We start from the raw sequence: 23,536 nt of genomic DNA on the forward strand, positions 1-23,536 counted from the left end.
AGTAAAGGGGGCATATTTTTACCTTGATGTAGAGTAGATCGAATTGCATTGTCCTCTAGAAATGTTAATGATGGTAAGCTGATTGGAAGGCAATTGAATCTCTCTGCAAGAATAGGTAAATTGTGGGTACAGTCAGTTGAGGCAGCTAGATCCCACATGGCCAGCTGCACGGTTCAAGTCCAAAACCTGGCAGCATGAAAAAACATGCTAAGTGTATGTGTATGCATGCCCAAAATCCTGAGAAGAGAATGGAAGAGAAGGGACTACAGCATAGTCGTATGCTTTCATACTTTCCCTGTATCTCTGGTGAAAAAAAAAGAAAAAAAGGTAAATTGTAAAGAATTTTCCAATTTTTAGCAAAGAGTGTGTTTTGGGAGCTCAGCATGGTCCCATGTTAATCTTTTCTTTTACAGTGGCCATCTCTTCATCTGTCACCCTGCTCTGCGTACTGTGTGTGGTCTCTCTTCTGGTGTGTTACATCAAATCCAGGTGAGTAGCACAGGAGAATCACCCTGGACAAGGTTCTTCTTTCCCACAAGGAGAGCTACATCATGATGATTGCAGGTGTCTTCTTCAAGGGAGAATCCCTTTCCTGACCAACTACTCCCATACTCACCAGCTCTGTTTCAGCCAGAAGGAGTGTCAGGGCTTAACAGCACTGAGAGCCCTAGAGGACCCTTCATTTCTGCACTCATGCTCACACCACCAGTCCAGTGGGAGGCTGCAAGATGATGACGCAGATGGCCAATTTACCAAAAGCCAATTCAGAAAGACATACTGCACCCAATGGTCAATCTGGTGAAGATACAATTTGTATCAATTCTTCCTATGATACAGTCATGAAAATAATAAGACATTTATAAGAGGAAAATATAAATATTTACTTACTTTTGAAAAAACTCATATTTTTTTTTTATTTTTTGAGAGGTTTTCACTATAGGGCGCGTGCGCTTGCCAGACAGACAGAGAGAGACAGAGAGACAGAAAGCGAGAAATCACCCCCCAGAGGGGATGGTCACGCTGCAATCCCTTCTCCTCCATTCTCCTCTTGGGATCTTGGGCACGCACGCACACGAGCCCGGCGTGAGTTTTGAAGCCACCAGGTCCAGGACGCGAACCGTGGTCGACCACGTGGGAGTCCAGTGACATAGCCATTACGCTAACTGTTGGTTCCCAAAACTCATAAATATATTTTTAAGAAGAACTAGAGATTTTGATACGTGTGATTGGTCATTTGGTGAATTTTGTCTGTAAACTGATTTTTTTTTTTTTTGCAAATTGGTTATTAAGTAATTTGCCAGCAAATTGGCATTTAGCTCACTGTTTTTGGTGAATTGACCTATAGGCCTAATTTATAACTCAGCTTTCATTCCAAGAAGTTCAAATTGCTGACCTTAAAATAATCTAAAAAGTTGCTTATCCTCCTGAAGAGATTATATAACCCATGGGAGGTGCTCAACACAGATACTCAAGGCCTAAAAACAGGTGGCTCCATGACAAACAGGCAGACATGTTATCTAAATGTGCTGCCTCTCCTACTCTTGTTATTCAGAAGCTAGTTAACATATTTAGTTGTTTATTTATTAACAATGCTAAGAACTGTGTTAAAAGCTTTATGCATGTTAAGTCATCTTTATCAAGATGATGATAAAGTGTAGTGTGGCCAAGATCCTGGCTATACTTTTCTTTTCTTGTTCCTGCCACTTGAATTTCTTTTTAGCATAAGATTGGCAAGTACAGAGTAGGGCTAAAGCTGGGGCCAAGGGTGGACTGAGTGGCTCTAACATCATGGTAATCTCTGCTGGGTGAGAAAGTTAAAAATATCAAAATAGGACTGCAATACCACCTTAGGCATTCTCTCTATCTCTGGGCAACATAGATCATTGAGAACTTCTTGACTCATGCAGGCAGGGGCTACATCACTAATGTAATCCACAGTGCTGCACATACATGTTCAACAGAAAGTTTCTGCTGACTGGAGGGTGACCCTTTCCCTTTCTGAAAACCTGTGGGTCATCTGCTTTGTAGGCGAACTCCCCAACCACCCAATGTTGAAATGGAAATCATGGAAGCCACGCCAATGACGGGTGAAACCAGCAGCCCACAGGAAGACCCAGAAAACTATCCACACAACCTCTGAAACTCAGGAGAAGTCAACCCAGCTACATTTAGGGCAAAGAAGGCTTTAGCTAAGGAGGATCTGGAAGAGACATAAGGAGTGAGGCACCAGGAAAAGGCCCACCAGTATAAACAAATGTCCTGCTGTGATCTACCAACTATGCCCTGCTAGGTGCCTCCTGCAGGAGTGAATAGGTTCTTGAGCACTGGGATGCACACTGGCTGCCCACTCGCCTGCCCACTCACCTGCTCACCTGCCTCAGGTGCAGAGGACAGCTTTCCAAAGCCCAAGCAGCTAAAGCTCGCCTTGAGGAAGCAGAAGACTCAAGTCAGGTTATGACATTGATTCAGGACAACTTATCAGCCTGTCCCTCATTCTGACTTGTGGTTTATAGAAAAACAGTGCTATGTATGAGGCTGTAAAAGCTCCTTACAAAGTTCCTCTCGGCCTGGGACATGACTAGAGGGAGGATACCAACACTTGAACGCCTAAGAACTCGGTTTCCAGGTGCACTGCATGAGGTGAATGGGAGTGAGGAAAGTGAAAGAGACATGGAATACAGTGACTCTTCTTGGTTTAAGGATTCACAAAGAAGAAAACTGAACACAGTGACATTTTACATACACATGCATCTGTACCTCCTTGTCCGTTGTGTAATATGTAGATACATATTATAATGATTTGTATTTTGAGATTGTCCCTTGTATAAATAAAATAAAACATCTATTTTCAGTACAAAAAAATGCACGAAGAGAATCGCTAAAGAGAAATGTTGCACAAAGGAAAAAAAGAGTGTATGGAATGCAGAATGCAAAATTACTCAGCACAAGTATTCTTTCTAAAAAGTGAGAAGTTTGCCTAAGCTGGTTCAAATCTCTTTTGGGGGATTTCTAACAATCTCCATGTGAAGAGAAGCAACATGATCTAAGATATTTGGTGGCAGCTAGCTGAGTAATGTACACTTGGCCTCTCTACCCTTTCCCGATGCTTTTTTCTCTCCTCCTTTGTTACTTATGATTTATTTTTTAAATCATAGGCCTAATTTCACCTCATGTTACAGATGAGAACACTGAGGCCTAGCTCACACATCTTCATTAATGTCAGAACCTGAACAGAGCTGGGGCTGGGGAAAGAGCAGGAGAGGAGTGGCCTCGACTATAAACCAGTGACCAAGTGCCTCTTACGTCCCCAAAAGGAAAATAGCCAGAAGTGTTTGGGAGGTGGAACATGGGCCCAACACCCGTTTCACAAGATACCAGAGGCTCTCAAAGTGCCATTTCTCATTGCCATCTGCATGGCATCAGTTTAATTTCAGAAAATTTGAAAGTTCTACAGCTATTAAGCCTTCATTCAGTCCAGATGTTTTCATCTGGCTGCAAATCTAAATCATTTACACTTTGTCTTTTTCCCTCATTTCCTGCTCTCTACAACATTTGCCATAAAGAAAATGGATCACTCATATTTGTATTATTTATTTATTCTTTGTTAAAAGAGGTTTTTGCTATAGGGCACGTGCACTAGCCAAAAAGACAGAGACAGAGAGACAGAAAGTGAAAAATCACCCCCCGGGGGGATGGCCGTGCCGCAATCCCTTCTCCTCCATTCTCCTCTCAGGATCTTAGACACACACGCACACATACCCGGCATGAGTTTAAGCCAATGGGTCCTGGACTCAAACTGTGGTCGATTACATAGGAGTCTAGCAACATAGCTATTACGCCAATTACAGGACCAGCAGGTCCCTGTATTTTTTATTTTGCCTTGATTTTCCTTAGTCTAGAATAAGACATTTACCTTTCTCTTAAAACCCTCTTATAATCATGAGGAAGTAGGAGGGAAGGGACTAAAAGATACATTTAAGAATCTTTCCAAGTTTCCAGTTGTACACTCTGGTTTTTTTAAAACCATTATTTATTATTATTATTATTTTACGATTTGACCAGAAACAGACAGATAGAGAGGGAAAGTGAGAAAGCACGCTACCAGGTACAAGGCTTGAATGGCAGTCAACCATGTGGGAGTCCAGCACCTTTAACCACCATACCACCTGCTGGCCCCCACTCCATTTTCCTTATTAAGAACCTTTTACTACTAGCTACATTCCAACCCCAGAATTTAAAAAGACAGCTTAGGCTCTGTCATTTTGTCATTATTTTCCCACAAGTCTGTGCTTCTTTGAGGCAGGCTCAGCCTAGACCATATCATAATATCCTTAACACCTCATACTACCTGGCACATGTCAGAACACAGTGTGTGAATATTTTCCCTGAAGTTATAAATATTAAACATTATATTTATGGGGCAATCTGATTTACACCTCCCTCTCCAAAATGCCTGTCTACACATAAATCTACACATTTTACTTTTGTTATTCTTAGCTATCCAGGATGTAACACACACTCCTCTCCAACTTCAGAAGCCTTCCAACATGTTGCAGTTCCTCATCACCCACTAATGCAAAGGGGCTAACAAGGTGTTAGCCTGGTGTGGGCACCTGACCTGCATTGGCCAACAGAGCCTCTCATAGGGGGCTTAAGAGATGATACAGAGCCGTGCCCAGCAATAGCCTGACAAGTATCAACGTGGGTGTATGTTTCCTATTCCTTGGCTCTCCCTCCAGGAGCTCTGGTTCCTATCCATTTCCCAAGCCCAATCTTCCCAACTTTCTGTTATTTGATGAGCCCATGATATTCTTTCAATACATTTTTTTCTCCCTCTCCCACTTTGAACAGATTCCATTTCCATTACTTATCACTGAAAAATTCCTAAGTCATATGAATTTTGGTACCAGAAGTGGGTATTGCAAATTACAGAGAAGTAGGAAAATCAGGGAGGTATGCAATTGGTTATCTGCTTTAGAAAGGATAGAAAAGAATTAAGTTCTGCTGATATTCTGAGATAAGGATAGAGCATCCCATGGCATGCAGTAAATTAGTTTATCAGAAATTACTTGGGATGGACTGTCCACTAAAAGCCTCACCCTAGAAGACGGCATTACTTCCATCCCCAAGTGGTATGGGTAAGAGAAATCCAACAGCACAGGTGGCTACTTTAATGGCACTGAGAAATCTTAGAAAAGGGAATGAGAAGTGGGGCCAATAGGTGGCATAGTAGTTAAGGCAGCTGGACTCCCACGTGGGTGACCCTGGTTTGAGTCCCAGACCTGGCAACTTGCTTTCTCACTTTCCCTCTCTGTCTCTCTTTGGTTGACTTTTAAAAATAAAATAAAGTGACAATGAATATAATTAAATAATTCTTTTAAAAAAGGGAGGGGAATAAAAAGCTCAAAGCCCTGAGGTCTCAATTCAAGCCACAGGCTGAAACCTACATACTTCTATAACTATCCTGAATTTTATCTCAAAAATTGTTAGAGTTTAAATAACGGTTTGTCCTCCAAAAGTTCATGTATTGGGACTTGGTTGTACTGGAAAGGGGTTCAATGAAAACTTAATGCTGGGACCAGTAGATGGCATAATGATTATGTCGCTGAACTCCCACATAGTTTACCATGATTCGAGTCCCAGATCCAGCAGGTTCAAACTCACGCTGGGTACATGTGCCTGTGTGCCCAAATTCCCAAGAGGAGAATGGAGGCAGAGTGGCCTTCCCCCCTAGGGGGTGATTTCTTGCTTTCTGTCTCTTTTGACTCTCTAGTGAGCACATGTACACTAGAACAAAAATCTCTCTGAAAGGAAGGAAGGAAGGCAGGCAGGCAGGCAGGCAGGCAGGCAGGCAGGAAGGAAGGAAGGAAGGAAGGAAGAAAACTTAATGCCTTCATGGTATCCTAGGGTGGGGTCTTTGGTTGTGGTATGGTCATTAGGGTTGAGGGCCCCTATATTTGAGTTCTGGCAGGATTACAAGCAGGGAAGGAAACCAGAACAGGCAGAAACTTAGCTGCTATGCTCAAGATCCTGCCTCCACCAAATTGTAAGACTCACTAGAAATTGGTCCCTGGGCCTCAGACCTCCCAACTGTGAGCTGAATAAACATCTATTTATTGTGACCCAGCCTCAGGTATTTGTTAGCAATACAACAATGGACTAAGAGAGAAATGCAAAGTCAACAAATCCAAAAAATGCAACAGAAGAATCTGAACCCATAAGTTGTTGAGTAATAGCTCAATTTTCCCCCTGCCAACTTTCTTGGCTGAAAGGCAGAGCATTGCTTGGATAAGGATGGAGCCCCCATATTGGAATGAAGACACAGGGGAAAAATCTAGAGGGCTCACAAGAATTTCACCTTCCTCCCCTTCTCCCTTGTCCTCCAACAGTCCTATTTTGTCTGATAAGGCTGTAACTTTCCAGAGGAAGTCTGTTCTCATGACCCACCTCCACCTTCTCCTGGCCTGCCAGGCCGTGGGATCCCTTGAAGTGACCTAGTCAACCGGAGAAACAGCTCCCCTGTGGACATATAGACCTGCCCTGTGCCTCTGCCATCATTACCCCTCTGGGCAATACCCAGCCTGTTCTGCCACTTTATCTATATCCAATCCACCTTTCAAGAGCCAGCTCAATTTTTACCTTCCTCAAGAAGCCTTAACTACTCAAATGTGCAAAATTGTCTGCCTCTGAGTTCCTGTAACATCTATTGTCTTTTCTACTAATGTGGCATCTGCTAAATGCTACATTTTTTTTTGGAGAGATTTTCGCTATAGGGCATGTGTGCTCGCCAGACAGACAGAGACAGACATAGAGACAGAAAGCGAGACATCACCGTCATGCCACAATCCCTTCTCCTTCTCCTCTCGGGATCTTGGGCACGCACGCACATGCACCCGGCGTGAGTTTTAAGCCACTGGGTCCAGGATGCGAACCGCGGTCGACTATGTGGGAGTCCAGCGACATAGCCATTACACTAACTGCTGGTTCCCCTAAATGCTACCTTTGTTCTTAAAAAACCTGAGTGTCCGGTGTCAATTCTACAGCTCTGTCATTTGGAGGAGTCACTCAGCCATATGGACTGACATTGCCTCCTCTTCAAAGTGGAGCTGAAGGCACATGTAACGCCTTCTCACAAAGATGGGTAGTCAAATGAAATACTAGAAAGCACTTTATAAATGGGTGTGTATCTCTCCTTTTTCTAGACACAAGAGGCCTGGTGCTTATCAAGGTCAGAAATAAGACAAATCAAAACAAACATAACAAAACCAAAACCTTATGCTGCAAGTTAGTGGGCAACAAATACCATGTGAGCTTTAAACACAGGGATGACACTCAAGTCTAGTAAAGGCAGTGCTCACTAAAAGGCTTGGACATCTGAGGAGTATGTGAGACACAATGGGGCGTGAGTTGGAAGGATGGGTGGAATTTAAATGCACAAGCAGAAAACATGCTAAATGGGACGTGAGAGGCAAAGATGCAAATGGGAAAGCTGGCAACATGTTCGAGTAAGGAGCACAGCAGTTGGGCAGACAGGCTAATGTGGATGTGAGAAGCCAGACTGGGAAGCCTCTGCTGTTTCCTACCAGCCTCTTAGTAGCAGGGTTCTGGGAGGCCTGCTCGGAAACTGTTAAACAAAACTGAAACAAGCGCTGCCCTGAAGAGCAAAGGTCTTACAAGACTGAATGCAATCAGCAGAACCTTGGGATCTCTGCCAAAATCCTGACCACTCCCCAGGGAGATGACCTCATCATGGACATAGGTGTCTTTCTTCCTAGGAAAGAGAGCCAAAAGCACTAACTACAAAACAGCAGTGTGATCTTCAAAGCCCCTTTTGAGATAAATGCAACCCAGAGGGTATCCGATTGCTCCAGGCCCAAGTGGTCTGAGGTCAGCTGGCCTGCCTGTGGCTGCTGATGTTTTCCAAGTATCCCAAGAAGCCTTAAAGACTCCAAAGAAACCTTAGGGGCAGCCTAGGATTGAGAGCTTAGAGAGAGTTCTGAGCAGCCACCACCAGTCCTGTAAAATTATAGACCAGGCCAGCCTGTGCTGGCCTGGTGGTGAAGTGAATTGGATCTCCACATGGCTGACTACACAGTTGAGTCTTGGAAAAGGTGGCTGCAACAAAACGCCAAGCAGGTGTGCGTGCATGTCCAAAATCACAAAAGGAGGGAGATACGGAAGAAAAGGGATTGCACGATTCCCAGGTGGAGGGTGCTTTCTTATTTTTTCCCATGCTATGTTCTGCCCCCATCCTCTCTCTGGGTGTAAATGCCTTCTAGTGAATTTTTTTTTTTTTAAATCACTGCACCTACTCTTTCAGTTTTTTTTTTTCCCTTCCAAGAGAAAGAGAGAGAGAGAGAGAGAGGGAGAGAGAGCGAGAGGGAGGGAGAGAGGGAGGGAGGAAGGGAGAGAGAGAGAGAACCCTCAACAGGGTTTTCATGCCATAACCCATCCCTACTCTCAGCTAGCCTGGATCACAGGCACAATCATGCATACAGCAGGCATGCTCAAGGAGGTTCAGGACATGACTTCAAGACCTTTCCCATATGAGCCCAGCTGCATTTCCACTGCACCATCATCAGGCCCTTACACTTTTTCATTGGAAGTATGGTTTGAAGAATCTCATGTCTAAGAATATCTGAAGGTCTTCTACGCTATTTAATGAGATTTTTTTTGAGAGAGAGGTTTTTGCTATAGGGTGCGTGCGCTAACTGGAAAGATAGAGACAGAGCGACAGAAAGCGAGAAATCACCCCCCAGGGGGAATGACCACACCACAATCCCTTCTCCATTCTCCTCTCTGGATCTTGGGCACACACGTATACATGCCCGGCGTGAGTTTAAGCCACCGGGTCTGGGAATCGAATCGCTCTTAACTACATGGGAGTCCAGCGACATAGCCATTATATTAACTGCTGGTCCCTAATGAGATTGTTTGTGAAAGAGTTCTAATTCTAACTCTTCTTGTGGAAATTTCTTGGGCCTGTGGACTGTGCTGGAGTTTTCATACTCTCTTCTATTTGACACTGAGCAGTGGTCTAGGTCCCTTTATTCTCTGGAGATTCTGTCATCAGTTTTCCAGTTTTTTCCCCCTAAAAAATTAATTTTATTGTTATTTTTTAATGTGACTAAAGACACACACACACACACACAGACACACAGAGAGTGCTCCTAGGTCCGGGGCTCAAACCGCGGTCAGTCATAAAGGAGTCCAGTGCCTTAACCACCATACTACCTGCCAGCCTCTGCTTCCCATTTTTGTTGTGAGGACAAAGTTAAAAGTATCCATAGGGCTAAATACCATCTACCTGATAGAGGCACTTAATAAGTATTGGTTTTATTTCAAAATAAGACCTATTTATATATTGGATGGTCAGGTAAGGGTGGCTGCCTACCCTCCTTGTTCCTTCTGAGTGGATACCTATTTTATTTTACTTTAACATTTTTTATTAGTATTATTATTTATACATTCGTTATACATCATTTAGATTGTAAAGAGACTTTACCCAGCATGATATACACCTCAATCCAGCAATGTTGAGAATACTATACATGTCATCATCAACAGGTAATAAGCCATATCTGTATCCCGAAAATATCTTACCTATTTCTTCCCCAAAATTTCCTTTCCTATGCTCTTCCCCTCTCCCACTCTCCTTCCACTTTGCCCCTAGTTCTATAACAATTTTCAATGCTTTTATGTCCTCCAGTCTTTGTCTCTACCAAAGCATGTAGATAGTTGGTATATGTTACATGGAGACATACAATGTCTGTTTTATAGCCTGACTTGCTTCACTCAGCATTAAGAGTGAATTTCTATCCTTTAAGAATTTATTTTATTTCACAAGTCATGTGCCTCAAAGGAAGCTGACTTCTCCCAAGCCCCTGGAAAGAACATTTTGGTAAGGTTAAGCCATTTTGCTTTGCCAGTGACTCATTTAGGAATGGGTAGGTGACCCAATTCTAACCAATGAGATGTGAGGTTAGCTGGAGAAGTTTCTGGGAAAAGTATTCTTCCTTCTAAGAAACCCAGAAAATAAGCTGACCCTTCCTTTTGGTGCTGTAGGCAGCTGGTCAGAAGAGCCTTGGGACAAAGCTGACACCCTAAGAATGGAAGGAAGAAAACAAAGTACCAGGGTTCTCAGCAACACCATGAAGCTGCTGAGATGGGCACCCCTATAACCTGCCCTCCTTGGGAACTTTGGTGAACTCATAACACTTCTGTTTAGTGCCATGGAGTTGTGCTTTCGGTTTACCAAGAGCCCAAAATATCCTGATAGGGATATTAAAGAAATTGGGGATGCTGTAAGAGACACTAAAATGTGGAGTTGGCTGAGCAGCAGAGGCAAGACAGATAGTCGTGAGGGCCCTACTGTGTTTAAATTAGGACATCAGCAACCTTTTGTTATATGAATATAAAACAACAGATTAAAATGTAACCTGGTTACCATGGGGCCTGGATTTGGAAAATATATATTAAGGAAATGATAACTAAAAAACAAATCCAGACTCTTTGGATTATACATTTTAAAGAGAAAAAGAAGAAGAGGAATAATCTAGAATCTGTCTGGATTAATTCTACGTTGGCTACTTCTTGGGGCCCACAGTAGATGTCTTCGAAGATAATCTTGGAGTATAGGTAGCCAGCCTGAAAGTAGAGAGGAAAACCCAGCTTTTCTGCCTATAGTCCAATTTAGGCTGACATTCAAATTACAGAGAAAAAGGCTCTAAAAGCCAGTTTGAACCAGGAGGATGGCATTAAGATTGCACATCCTTCTATGTGGAAAATGAAAGAGACGAGCTAGAGTGAAAATGAAGGATGACAGCTGAAGGATGTTGGCAGCTCAGGTGGAATGAGACAGTGGCCTGGTCCAAGAAGCAGAATAGGTGAAGAGATGTGGGTGGATTCAGCATATGTTCTAGGGTAAAGTCAGAAGAACTTACTGATGTAGAGAACATGAAGAGTCGCAGACTCAAGTTACTGAGTGGACATAAATCTGTGGACTGAAGTAGAGAAGATATGGGAGGAGCCAGATGCAGTGGAGAACAAATTAAGGGGTGAGGCAGTCAGACAATTGAGTGTGAAGAGCCATCTTTCCTACCCTAGGCCATGTCAGTAGGAAGACAAAATATACAAACTCACTGGTGATGAGAAATATGGGGGACAGCAAGCACTGGGCTCTCTTGGAGAATCTGTAATTAGCTCAAGGAACAAGGAAGCAAGTCCCTTCTGAACGCTAAGAACGTGTGTGCACTATATGCATCTTAAGGTGTTTAGAGGGAGCTCAAGTAGGGGTGCATTATGTCATGAGGTCTTCATCTACGGCAGTGGGCTGGAGGGACTCTGCTGAAGACCCAAAGCTATCAGTTTTCAGTCTCTTGGGATATTCCACATGCCCCCAAATCCTGAGAGTCAGAATGACCAGAGAAGGATAGATAGACAAAGATCAGACCGGAAAACATGACACTGCAAGGGGCCTGATTTTAGATAATCAGTATCCCTGTCTGGTCAACTGGGTTGCTCCCAGAGGCAGAGCAGATGCCTCTGTAGGATGGAGCAGGGTATATTGTGTGTGCACAGAGACTGGGCTCCCTGGCAGGATGTTCTACGTGGGGCTTTGCGCATTTTTCTACTTCTGTGTTTACTAAACAGTGTTTGAATCTAACCATTGACATCTCTGCTCCCATACCTAAGTTTCTAGAGGAAAAAATACACATCCACTGAAAGGATAGTGTTGAATTTCATCTTGGTTAATGCTAACTCACAATTCTGACTGTTGTCATCTTCCACTGCATTCGCTTCTACATCGGTCCTGCATCTATACCCAAAATATTGTCAAGATGGAGAAAGAAAAATTGCACCATCACCATGTCCTTCATTGGGGGATGCTCTCTCTTTGATGAGCACATGTGTTCTCTGGGAATAAGAATAAATAAATAAATAGTAAGAGCAGAGCACTAAAGATGTGTATGAAACTGAAAATCTGGTAGGATTTGTTCCATGAGGTAATCTGGTCAGCTTATATTCTTAGGAACCTCTAATGTCACTGTCAATGTTTTCATTGAAGCTGGGTAGAGTCTCTACAGAAGGAAATGTCAATCTCTCAGAGAGGACATATATGCTCTCCAATTCCTAAAGTTTGTGTCCATTCTCTTTTCTGATTTCTTTGTTCTTATGGCTTAAAAAAAAGTCCTTCTTAGGGACCAGCAGTTAGCGTAATGGCTATGTCACTAGACTCCTACGTAGTTGACTATGGTCAAGTCCCGGACCTGGCGGCTTAAACTCACGCTGGGCGCGTGTGCGTGCATGCCCAAGATCCCAAGAGAAGAATGGAGAAGAGATTGCGATGTGGCCATCCCCCCTGGGGGGTGATTTCTCACTTTCTATCTCTCTGGTGAGCGCACGCACCCTATAGCGAAAACCTCTCAAAAAAAAAAACCAAGTCCTTCTTGTCATCATTTTAGTATGGTTTAAGGAAGAAACCAAAGTAAATACATACGTGCAACCCTCAAATTACCAGAAATTACACACTGACATTTTAGCCACTGAAGTCTGTTTACTGTCAGTTTCTGGCCTTGCTGAAATTGCTCAGCTATTGAGAAGCACTGACTTTCACAGTGTGAAAGTTAAAGGACCGTCTCATCATCCCTAGTTTATTGGTCTCTTTTTAGCATTGGATACCAAAGAGCACTTTCTCCTTAAGCGGATTCCTCTCTTGAGTTCAGTAATAACTCTCTCATGAGGGCCATTCCTCTCAAATCAGTTGTCAATCTTCTTCACAAAACCCTCTTCCTTCCTTTACCCCAAGCCTGTGTTCCTCAGGCTGTTTTCTTGAATCTCTGCTCTTATCCTTTATACTTCTGGGATAAACTTGTCAAAACCTTTACATTTAACTATCTTACCTACCACATACATACTGACAACTCTAAAACCTCTACTTCCAGCCCAAGGCTCTTTGGTGAAATACAGATCTGCTTACCCAATGATCTCCTAGAACATTCTAGTTGGATGTCTCACAAGTATTCCTAAACGTTAACATGCCCAAAATCAAACTCATCACTTTTACACAAACCTGTGACACCTTCCTTTTTCTGTCACAAGGGTACCCTCATCTACTTGCAGAACCAACCAGAAAACAGGGAGTCATACTGAGGTGCTATTGTGGAGTTGCCACCTCATCTAAGCACTAAGTCCTATGGATTCTACTGTCTTAATTTATCAAGAGCAGAAATTCTTAAAATTCAGTGTGCTCAGAGTCACCCACAGGGCCTATCCAATGCCAAGTGCTGGGCTGCACCCTCAGAGTGAGCTGAAGGTCTATGGTGGGGAGACCAATGGTGCTGTCCAGGCACCCAACATTTGGAACCACAGAGCTATGTGTCCACTCCCTCATCACCAGCCCCACTGCAACTGCAGTTTCCAGCTTACTAGCTGTCAAACTTTGCTGAGATCACAACCATTAGCCTTTTCATTGATCTGACCATCTTAAAGACCCCTCCAAACTGTAACTGGAATGATTCTCCTGAAAAGATGTTATAAGATCTTGACTCTGCTCGACTTGACTCAGAGACTTATGTCATAAAATCTTTGGTGGTGCCATGTCATCCCCTCCAGCTGCCATCAGCATCCTGAAACTCTTAAATGGCAAAATGTCAGATTCTAGATCCATACACACTTATGTGATGAGAGTTTTCCAACTGGTAGCTTCTATGATAATTTATTACGACACAACCTGGAAACCCCAGTGCAGTGAACTAGGTTCCCATCTCTCATCTACTGTCTCCTCCAAAGCAGCTAGCCACCTCCGCATTCCCTCCCAAGTGTTGTTGATCATCAGTTTTACTTGCAGGGAACACGAGAAGTCTAGTTACTATCATCTTGCATTTGTCTTTCATGTATGGCATCACCTTCCTGTTTAAGCTGTGAGTCTCATAATGGCAAAGGCTCACACTACATTTACACATGCGTGACGCCCCATAGCACAACAGTCTCATTTTTGGCATGTTAATTATCACCCTAGACGTTAAGTATCACTCTGCTTCATGTGTCATGTAAACAGTAAGGAGCTGTTGAAAAGTGTAAAACTGGTTTCTATTAAAAAGAGGGAATTCAAAGACATTCAAAAATAGCACTGAAGCCAATGTCCCACAGTGGTATGCAGTGCTATGATGCCTGTTTAATTGAAATCTTGTAATAAAAGTTTAAATACATAAAATGTGTTTTTTTTTTTTTTTTATCAAAAGAACCTCCCATCTTTCCCACCCTGATGCATATGGAGGATAGGCAAGTGGAAGCTGGCTCTCTGTAGGGAATGGAGAGATGGCAGGCCCAGCTCTGGTTGGCTTCTTCTTCCTCAGAAAGTGCTCTGTGAGTGAGCTCGGAGTCTCGGGGGAGTGGGAACCCTACCCCACACTGGCTTTCTTCCATACTTGAAGTTCACAGCCAGCCATGCTGTACCACGGAGAATGCGCAGTCTCAGAAGACAAGGAAGAGCAGGGCTTCATGTCTAGGCAGCACTATGTTTTCCACGGTGCGTTCCATGGAGCGCACCTGCTCTGGAGAGGCAGTTAAGAATGCCAGAGGCCCAATCCTCTGCTCTGCACAAGAGTGACAGAGGTAGCCACCCTTGTTTTCCTTCCTGTTGCTCTGCAATAATGGGTAAAACAAAGAGATAAAGTAACAATCAAAGAAATAAAATAAAGTAACAATCTCACTAAAAAGTGCCATCATTATCATAGCTGCCCAGGGACAACACGTCACGATCCTGATGTTTTCAAACCTGTGTGAATCCTCTGCTGTAATACTCCCTATGCCACTATCGTCTAGGGTAGATTCTACTCCACTACATTCCCTCAGAGCAAAAACTGTAACTTCTTCACTCAAAAGATGAATCAGCAAAAAATACTGAACCAGGCCTTCTGGGTAAATAGTTCTTTTATGTGTCCAGCTACAACCCAATTTCCTGGACTGAAAGGCTCTGGCATGTCCACATGATTCTTAATTACACTGTGTCTTGTCATACTGTCTCCAGCATGTGGGCAGACTTCACATCCCTTGTGCCACATAAATAAAGAGCCCTGAATAAAGGATTACATATATTTCTCTCTTCTCTCCTTCCTCTGCTACTCAGATAAGCACGTAGCTCAAAAGCAATAAAATGCCAACAAATGAATTAAACTATCCAGAGAGCGAATGCTGTTATTGTCAACACCACGTACATAGGTGATAGGGAGCTTCTTCATGGTGAGGACGGTGTCCACAGGGATGGCATTGTTACACTGCCCCACGCAGCAGCGAACCACTCCCATTTTTAAAACATTACTTGTCAGCTCTGCTTGCAAGAAGTATTCCTGAAAAGGAAAAAGGGAGAAAGAGAATAATAGAAACTCTAACAACTAATAAGCTGTAAGCACTGTTTACTCAAACCCTGAGTCCCTGAACGAGAAGAAAAGAACAGAAACTCCAGCAACTAAGGAGCTGTAAGCACCAGCTAGATGAATCCTGAGTCCCAGAATGAGAAAAACACTGACTTTTCCATTTTCTTTAGTTTCTCAAACTGATCCTTGCCTCCAAAGCATCAACAGAGAACACTTAATATGCCAACTAGCTTCTTGGTAAACTTGATAGTTTGAAAAATGAAAAAGATTTAATGGAAAAACATGTAAAACTATTGCCTGCAATATTTCAGAACTCCTTCTGGATTACCTTATGTTAACCCATCCCCCACTGAATCATTGGAAAACTATTTGTATGTTCATTTTATAATCCAAGTAAGCTGAAAACAGGACTTTAAAGTAGGCTGAAACAGAACTTTACAGGACCTTAAAGACTTGCCCAAACCAATCCAACATATCTCTACCTTCCCATGCTGCTGGATATACTAGTGAGAAAATGATTTAATGTCTTTGGCCCTCAGTTTCTTTTCCTATAAAACACAGATAACACAGTAGCTACTTCACATGATTGCTTTGAGGAAGAAATGCAATAATACATGCACCATCAGATGGTGGAGCGGTTACATCACTGGATTCCACATGGCCGACTGCAGTTCAGGTCCCAGACACAGTGGCTTGAAACCCATATGGGGCACATGTATGTGCATGTGTGCCCAAGATACCAGAGGGAGAATGGAGGAGAAGGGATTGTGGCGAGGCTATCCCCCCAGGGGGTGATTTCTCACCTTCCCTCTATCTCTGTCCTTCTCTCCAGCAACCAGCAAGTGCACACACTCCAAAGCAAAAAAAAAAAAAAAAAAAAAAAAAAAAAAAAAACCTTAAAAAAAAAAAAAAAGAAATACAGTATTACACACAAGGTGCTCATGCCTGGCATACAGTGACCACCCAAAGAGTGTCTGATCTCCTCGACTGGAAATGCCACAGGGATGGGAACCCCTGTCTGATTCACTGCTGCCCCAAAGTCATGACATATTAGCAAAACTGCAAATACCTGCTGGCCAATAAATTGCCATTTCATCTTTCCTGGATTAAAACTGGTATTTTTCTAAGTTTTGCACACCTATGTTCCACATTCTGATTTCTCTGACCTTCTCTCTTGAAGGACCTGCCTACTTGCTACAGGAAAGAACAGAAAATGTATAAAAACTCATGCTCGGGACCAGCAGTTAGCGTAATGGCTATGTGGCTGGACTCCCATGTAGTTGACTGCGGGTGCGTGTGCGTGCATGCCCAAGATCCAGAGAGGAGAATGGAGGAGAAGGGATTGCAGTATGGCCATTCCCCCCCACCCGGGGCGGGGGGTGATTTCTTGCTTTCTGTTTCTCTGTCTCTGTCTTTCTGGAGAGCACACGCACCCTATAGCAAAAACCTCTCCAAAAAAAAAAGAAAAGAAAACTCATGCTCTAACCAGAGAATACTGATAGCTGAGGGCATGAAATCATTTTTGAGATAAAATTATAGATATTGCTGAAGCCCCTTTGCCCATCGCCCCTATTCTTTTCACCAGAGGCAACCAGTAACACGAATTTGGTGAATGTCATTTCTAACTCATTCCAAAAGAACTCCAAGTTTATATACAAGTTTGTCCAAGAATATAAGGTGGCATTTTATAGGCATTTGTTTACAAAAATGTTACATTTGTGTTTTCCTTCTCACCTAGATCATTTCTCTCAAGTGCTATGTAGGAGTCAATCACATCACTCTGTCACACTCTTATTTATCCTCTCACTTTTTCTGGCCCATGTACTACTACAAATCTATAGATACATATGTAAGAAACTGAAGTAAGTTTCACAATATACTATTTAACCTTATATGCAACTTACTCTCATTCTTTTTAGATTTTATGCAATTTTACTTTTTCCGGAAAGCTGGTCATAAAGCCAGCTCTATGGTACAACAGTAATCCTCCTGTGGAGATTGCTCTCCTCTCTCTCTTTCTCACATGCACCTGCTCTATAGTGAGTTAAGAAAAAAATAAAGACAAAAAAAATATTTAAGGTTTTTCTCATAGGGCATATGTACTCACCAGAGAGAGACAAAGAGAGGGAAAGTGAAAAGCTGCCCCCTTCCAGGGGAGATGGTCATGCCATAATTTCTCCTCCCCCATTCTCTTGGGATTTGGGGCACTATTACAAACAAAGCGTGTCTTACATATATAACTGTACTATGAATACAGGGTGTGTTATGATATATTCTATGAACACAGTGTATGTTACGTGTATAACGTACTATGAACACAGTTTGACCATGTGGAATTCTGGAAAGGAAAGCTGACTGCATCAAATTTTAATGTGATAAAATAATAGCTAACATTCATTTAACCTGTAAGGGAAAAAAATAAAAAAACAAACAAACAAAAAAACCACTATTGCCACCATGACAGTTTTAAGATAAAGAATCTGAGGCACAGAGAGGTTAAGTCTTGCCTCAGGCACAAAAGTGTGAGTAGAAGCAATTTCTTCTAGTAATTTCACTTCTAGAAATGTATTCCCAAGATGTGAACCACAGCTTCCCTCACCCATTCAACAAACACTGCTGGACACCAACCATTTGTTAGCCCATTGCTCTAAGGCTGCGTTTGTGAGCTCTTAATTAACACTCAGATTCTAGGAGGCTGAAAAACTGTCTTTGGGCAACTAGCCTAATTCTGTCACTTGATACTTCAATAATATAACAATTTCTTTAACTTCCTCAAAATGTAAATAAATAAATGAATAAAAAAGACTTTTTGGAGCCTAAATTAGCTATATTTTCCTAAAGGAGTTGGAAAAAGAAGAGTGTCTGACTACTCTTGATAAAGGTGGAGAGAGCACTTTTGTCTCTTAAATACTATCATACATTGACTCCACTGTTCTCAACATGCTTTCATATCCTCTAAACTAACACCCTCACCCCGCACCCCAGGGCCTTCAATGTCCTCTGTGGCCTTCCTTTCTGAGCAGAGCTGGACTCCACCAAAAACAGGATGTCCTTGAATTTATTCACAGGTCATGACAAAGAAAAAGAAGTGCTCTACCTCATGTGAGATCTTTTCACACTTAAAAGATCTATTCACACAAATGATATTTTTCAAGGCCTTCCTCAAAACACCCCTGTGGGCAGACAAATGTTTCCCAACCCAATCTCAATAAGGGGAAAGTATTTCTCTACACCCAGTAATCAACTGACAAGATTTCAATTAGCTTCAAAAAGTCAATTTAAGTTTTATATAACTAGGGGGACTCTAAAGTGATAACAATCTCCATGAAGAATGTGGCAATATCCAGAAAAATCACTTGTGTGTGATTTTTCACTTCTAGTGATTTCACTTCTAGAAATGGATTCCCAAGATGGATTGGCAAAAGTAGAAAATGACTCGTGCACAGTATTATGCATTGTTGTATTATGATTACCAAAAGCAAAAGATAGCAAGGCAACCCAAGATCCCAGTAAGGGAGTATGACAGAGTGTATCAAGAAAAAAACTACTCAGTTGTACAAAGATAAAAGACACTTCATAAACTGATAGAATAATTTCCATGCATTCTTCTCAGTGCCAAAGCAGGGTATACAACAGTATATATAGAATGCTAACCTTTTGAGAAAGAGAATATAAAAATACATACATTTGCTGAAATTTGCAAAAAAGAAATACTAATGAATACATCAATAACTAATTTTTAAAAAACAGCTATGGGAACCAGCAGTTACCGTAATGGCTATGTCGCTGGACTCCCACGTAGTCAACCACGGTTTGTGTCCCGGACCTGGTGGCTTAAAACTCATGCCGGGCGCATGTGCGTGTGTGCCCAAGATCCCGAGAGGAGAATGGAGGAGAAGGGATTGTGGCGTGACCATCCCCCCTGGGGGGTGATTTCTCGCTTTCTGTCTCTATGTCGAGTGCAGGCGCCCTATAGCGAAAACCTCTCAAAAAAAAAAAAAAAAAAAAAACACCAGCTACCAATGGGGAAAACAGTAGGAAGGGGACAGGGAAGAAATGAGACATATCCTGTTATAAAGTTTCCACTTTGATAATATAAATAAACTTTACACATTCAAAAAGAGAATTGCATCAAAAAGAAGCAAAGCAATCCCTGTAGGGGATATAAACAAACAAATCTACCTGTATGTTACAGTAGTGATAAAACTGGGGGCGGGGAAGCACTTAATTCAATGACTTCTCAGTATGCCACTGAGATTACACACACTGAGCAGAATATATGCTCAGGAAAAATCAGTTTGGAAATCTTACATTCCATTCACTATTGTAATATTAGTATTATTTTGAAAAACATATAATAGTATAAATAAGCAATTAATAAACACTGTTAAGAACCAAGGTTTTCAGCATAAGAGAAAAGATTCAGGAATAAAGAAGAAATAAAAAATCCTTCAATGTTGGCCCAGTGGTGCATGTGCAGGTAGCAGGGGTGCTGCTGTGTGATGCTGCAGGCCCTATAAAAAGGCTCTGGGTTCACACTGATATGGAGAGTCCCTGAATTCATGAATAACTCAGGGCTGGTAGCTGCCTGAGGTTTCTACCCTCTGGCAAACTTACTGTCCCTCCTCTGAGCTACAAGGTAACCTGAAACCTTGAATAGGTTAGACTTGCTCTTTCTCTGCCACTTCCATTTTAGGGTAGATTCTGAGCTCCTTCCCCATTTCTAATATTCCAAGACCTCCCCTCCCCAATTCCCCCATAAAAATTAACCCCAGTCGTGTTAACTCCTCAGTGCCCTCTGGTGTAATAAAGAGTTCTCCTTTCTCCCCTGAGTGCCATTTCCATTTCTCAGCGTCTGTTTTTCTACAACATCCCAGGTCTACCTGAACATACCAGACATGCCCATGATCCTGGCTGGCTGCAGGGATGGGGAGAGGACCACAGCATGAAGACCCTTTATCTCTCAATATACTACTATAACTCTTACAATGTCAAATCTGAATTGGTCATACAACTACAGTTCACAAAAATTATAAATGTAAGGAGTAAAGGCTCTGACAACACAGAGATACTGCAGCTATAAAAACTAGAATTTAAAAACTAGAAAAGAGCATATGAAAAAAGTGCCTTGGTTTTAGCATATATAATGTTGGTGGTACAAACCTGGCCCCAAACTCCAAAGCAAACCAAGACAGAGCTTAGCATAAGCATTGGGATGATAGTTATACTCAGGAGGAAGGGGGGGCTATGAGTTTATGATAGCAAGAAACCACCAGATCCCACTTCCTGATCTGGTAAACACTCACTAAGTCATAATTTTAAACTGCTTTATGCTGTTTTATATATTTCCATTATATCTAACAACAAAAAGTTTAAATTAAAAATTGGAATTGAAATGATCAGTATGAGCTTCTGATTTTTCATTCTTTTGAAAAATACAGATTCCCTAGATCTGTCTACTAAGAAGATAAACAGTCCTGGCCAGTTGCAGCAGTGTGTGCTGGACACTGCGGCTCAGCACGCTGATGCCACATTAAAGGCCTGGGTTCAATTCCCAGCAAGCCCAAAAAAACTGGGCATGGCAGTGCATGCCTGTAATCCCAGCTACTTGGGAGGCTGAAGCAGGAAGATCACAACATGGTGAGGCCCTCTCTAAAATTAACCACAAATTTACCCCCCCACACACATATTCATAAACATGTACGCACGAATGCACACAAGGGGAAATATATAGCCTAATGTCATATACCTCCTGATATGATAAGATGCAAAGCCCTTCCTGCCCACAATGGATCATTCCTGGGGGGGAGAAAAATTAAACTTTTACAGCTAATTTTCAGTAACAGGAAGCCAGTGAAGACAATGGTAGAACAAGTTATGCAACAACGTACAATCCATTCTCCTCTTGGGATCTTGGGCACGCACACACACGCACCCAGTGTGAGTTTAAGCCACCAGGTCCGGGACTCAAACCACGGTCAACTACATAGGAGTCCAGCGACATAGCCATTACGCTAACTGCTGGTCCCAGGAAATAAATCTAGAATGTGGAATACCTACAAGGCAGCTGACCCAGGTTCTGCAGGAAGACAGAAGCATTAAAAAGAGGGGTGGAGAGGTCTCAGACTGCTCTAAATTAAGTAACTTTTAGAGACTGACTGACAAATATTTATTTGGATTCTAATGTGAACATACCAACTATAAAAAGGCATTTTTGAGATGATCATAAAGGTATGGATTGCATAGCAGAGGACATATATTATTGCGAATTCTACAAAATACAAAAATGACCCTGTGGTTATGGGGAAAAAAGGTCTGCATCATTATAAGGGTGACTTGTATATGCTTAATGTATTGTTTTCTCAATTTTTTTTAAATCTCCAAATTTTCATAAATAGAAAAAAAATTTAACCCAGGTTGTGAAATACTACTACTCTACAATACTCCATTAGAAGCCACCAATATGAAAATTGGTTTCTACTAGTGTAACAGCAACTCTATAATAACCATACTACAGGTTCTAAAAAATACAATCAAAGTTTATGCAAGAATTCATGTAGGAACCAGCGGTTGGTGTAATGGCTATGTTGCTGGGCTCCCATGTAGTCAATTGCAGTTCAAGTCCCAGACCTGGTGGCTTAAACTCACACTGGGTGCATGTGCATGGTGCCCAAAATCCTGAGTGGAGAATGAAGGAGAAGGAATTGTGGCATGGCCATCCCTCCTGGGAGGTGATTTCTCCTTTTCTGTCTCTCTGTCTCTGTCTTTCTGGTGAGTACATGCGCCATATGGCAAAAACCTGTCAAAAAAAAATTTTTCATGTAATAGGTTGAGACTATTTGTACATAAAGATTATTATTCTCCTTAACTCCTTGGGATACTAGTTTAGAAATTAAGAAAAGTCAGAAATAAAGAGTTCTAAAACAACTTGGGACCCAGCAGTTAGCGTAATGGCTATGTCGCTGGACTCCCATGTAGTCAACCGCGGTTTGTGTCTCGGACCCGGTGGCTTAAAACTCACGCTGGGCGCGTGTGCGTGCGTGCCCAAGATCCCGAGAGGAGAATGGAGGAGAAGGGATTGCGGCATGACCATCCCCCCGGGGGGGTGATTTCTCGCTTTCTGTCTCTATGTCTCTGTCTGTCTCTGAAGCGCATGTGCCCTATAACGAAAACCTCTCAAAAAAAGAGTTCTAAAACAACTAAGAAAATAGCCAGCTTAATGGTAGAGACAAGTCCAGAGTTGAATGCTATCTTCCGGAATTAAACGGAAAGATCAGAGCACAACAGAAGATAAAGTACATGAGTTTGAACTGGTGAAAATAGAATTTTATGACTTTTGACTAAAACATTATTGATCTTCTGTGCTTTGTTTTCCAGTGTTAAGGAGTTTTGTCTTCTCTCGAGTTGTGGACAGGTCCATGTACATGCTATTCTAACAGAATCCTAACCTGTTTTCTGGCTGTAAGTATTAAGCTAAGTTCTCTTAACATTTTTAAATTTTGATTTATTAAAGCTAAAACTGAATTTCTTGAAATTAAAAAATGTATTTAAAAATACCTATTTAGTGACCACAGTAAGCTATGCAGCCTTAGCTCTTTGCTATTTTATAGTATATTCATTCTACCCACAGAGTTTCATGCCTAAAGTCAACTTTTGTTCACAGATATGCATATAAGCTATAATTAAGATATTTTGGGGGACCAGCAGTTAGCGTAATGGCTATGTCACTGGACTCCCATGTAGTCAACCGTGGTTCGCATCCCGGACCTGGTGGCTTAAAACTCACGCCGGGCGCATGTGCATGCATGCTCAAGATCCTGAGAGGAAAATGGAGAAGGGACTGCGGCGTGGCCATCCCCCCTAGGGGGTGATTTCTCAGTTTCTGTCTCTCCATCTCTCTCTGTCTGGCAAGCGCACGTGCCCTGTAGCAAAAACCTCTCCAAAAAGAAAAAAAGATATTTTGTGAATCAATATGGAAAATAATAAAGGAATGGAATGCAACTGCAGATACCAGAGACAGGGTAGGAGGAGGACGGGAAATGGCAGAGGGTGAGAAATAGGGGAGTAAATATATATATATATATATATATACACACACACACAAGAAACAAGAAATGGAAAATTATTTGTTGATTACATGTATGATTAAGCCACTTTAC

General features: G+C 42.1%; 2 protein-coding genes across 10 annotated transcripts in view; one reads left to right on the plus strand and one right to left on the minus strand.

The window, feature by feature from the left end:
* The window catches only part of IL15RA (interleukin 15 receptor subunit alpha), a gene marked incomplete at its 5' end in the record, with an annotated part of 41,685 nt that extends 38,548 nt beyond the window's left edge, over nt 1–3,137 (plus strand). For 2 of the 3 annotated variants that reach the window (XM_006150060.3, XM_006150062.3), the window contains 2 exon segments: nt 414–489; nt 2,029–3,136. In XM_006150060.3, the coding sequence (XP_006150122.2) occupies nt 414–489; nt 2,029–2,140 (188 nt within the window). 3 annotated transcript variants of the gene reach the window in all.
* Nucleotides 3,138–12,435: 9,298 nt separating this feature from the next.
* The window catches only part of FBH1 (F-box DNA helicase 1), a 66,402-nt gene continuing 55,301 nt past the window's right edge, over nt 12,436–23,536 (minus strand). For all 7 annotated transcript variants that reach the window (XM_027772470.1, XM_006150068.3, XM_027772472.1 and 4 more), the window contains 2 exons: nt 15,219–15,350; nt 12,436–14,646 (listed from right to left, as the gene is read on the minus strand). In XM_027772470.1, the coding sequence (XP_027628271.1) occupies nt 14,476–14,646; nt 15,219–15,350 (303 nt within the window). In that variant the 3' untranslated portion in view covers nt 12,436–14,475. The remainder of the gene's footprint in view (nt 14,647–15,218; nt 15,351–23,536) is intronic.

This window comes from Tupaia chinensis, unplaced genomic scaffold (assembly GCF_000334495.1).
Source record: "Tupaia chinensis unplaced genomic scaffold, TupChi_1.0 Scaffold000275_1, whole genome shotgun sequence".
NCBI classification, from domain to species: domain Eukaryota; kingdom Metazoa; phylum Chordata; class Mammalia; order Scandentia; family Tupaiidae; genus Tupaia; species Tupaia belangeri.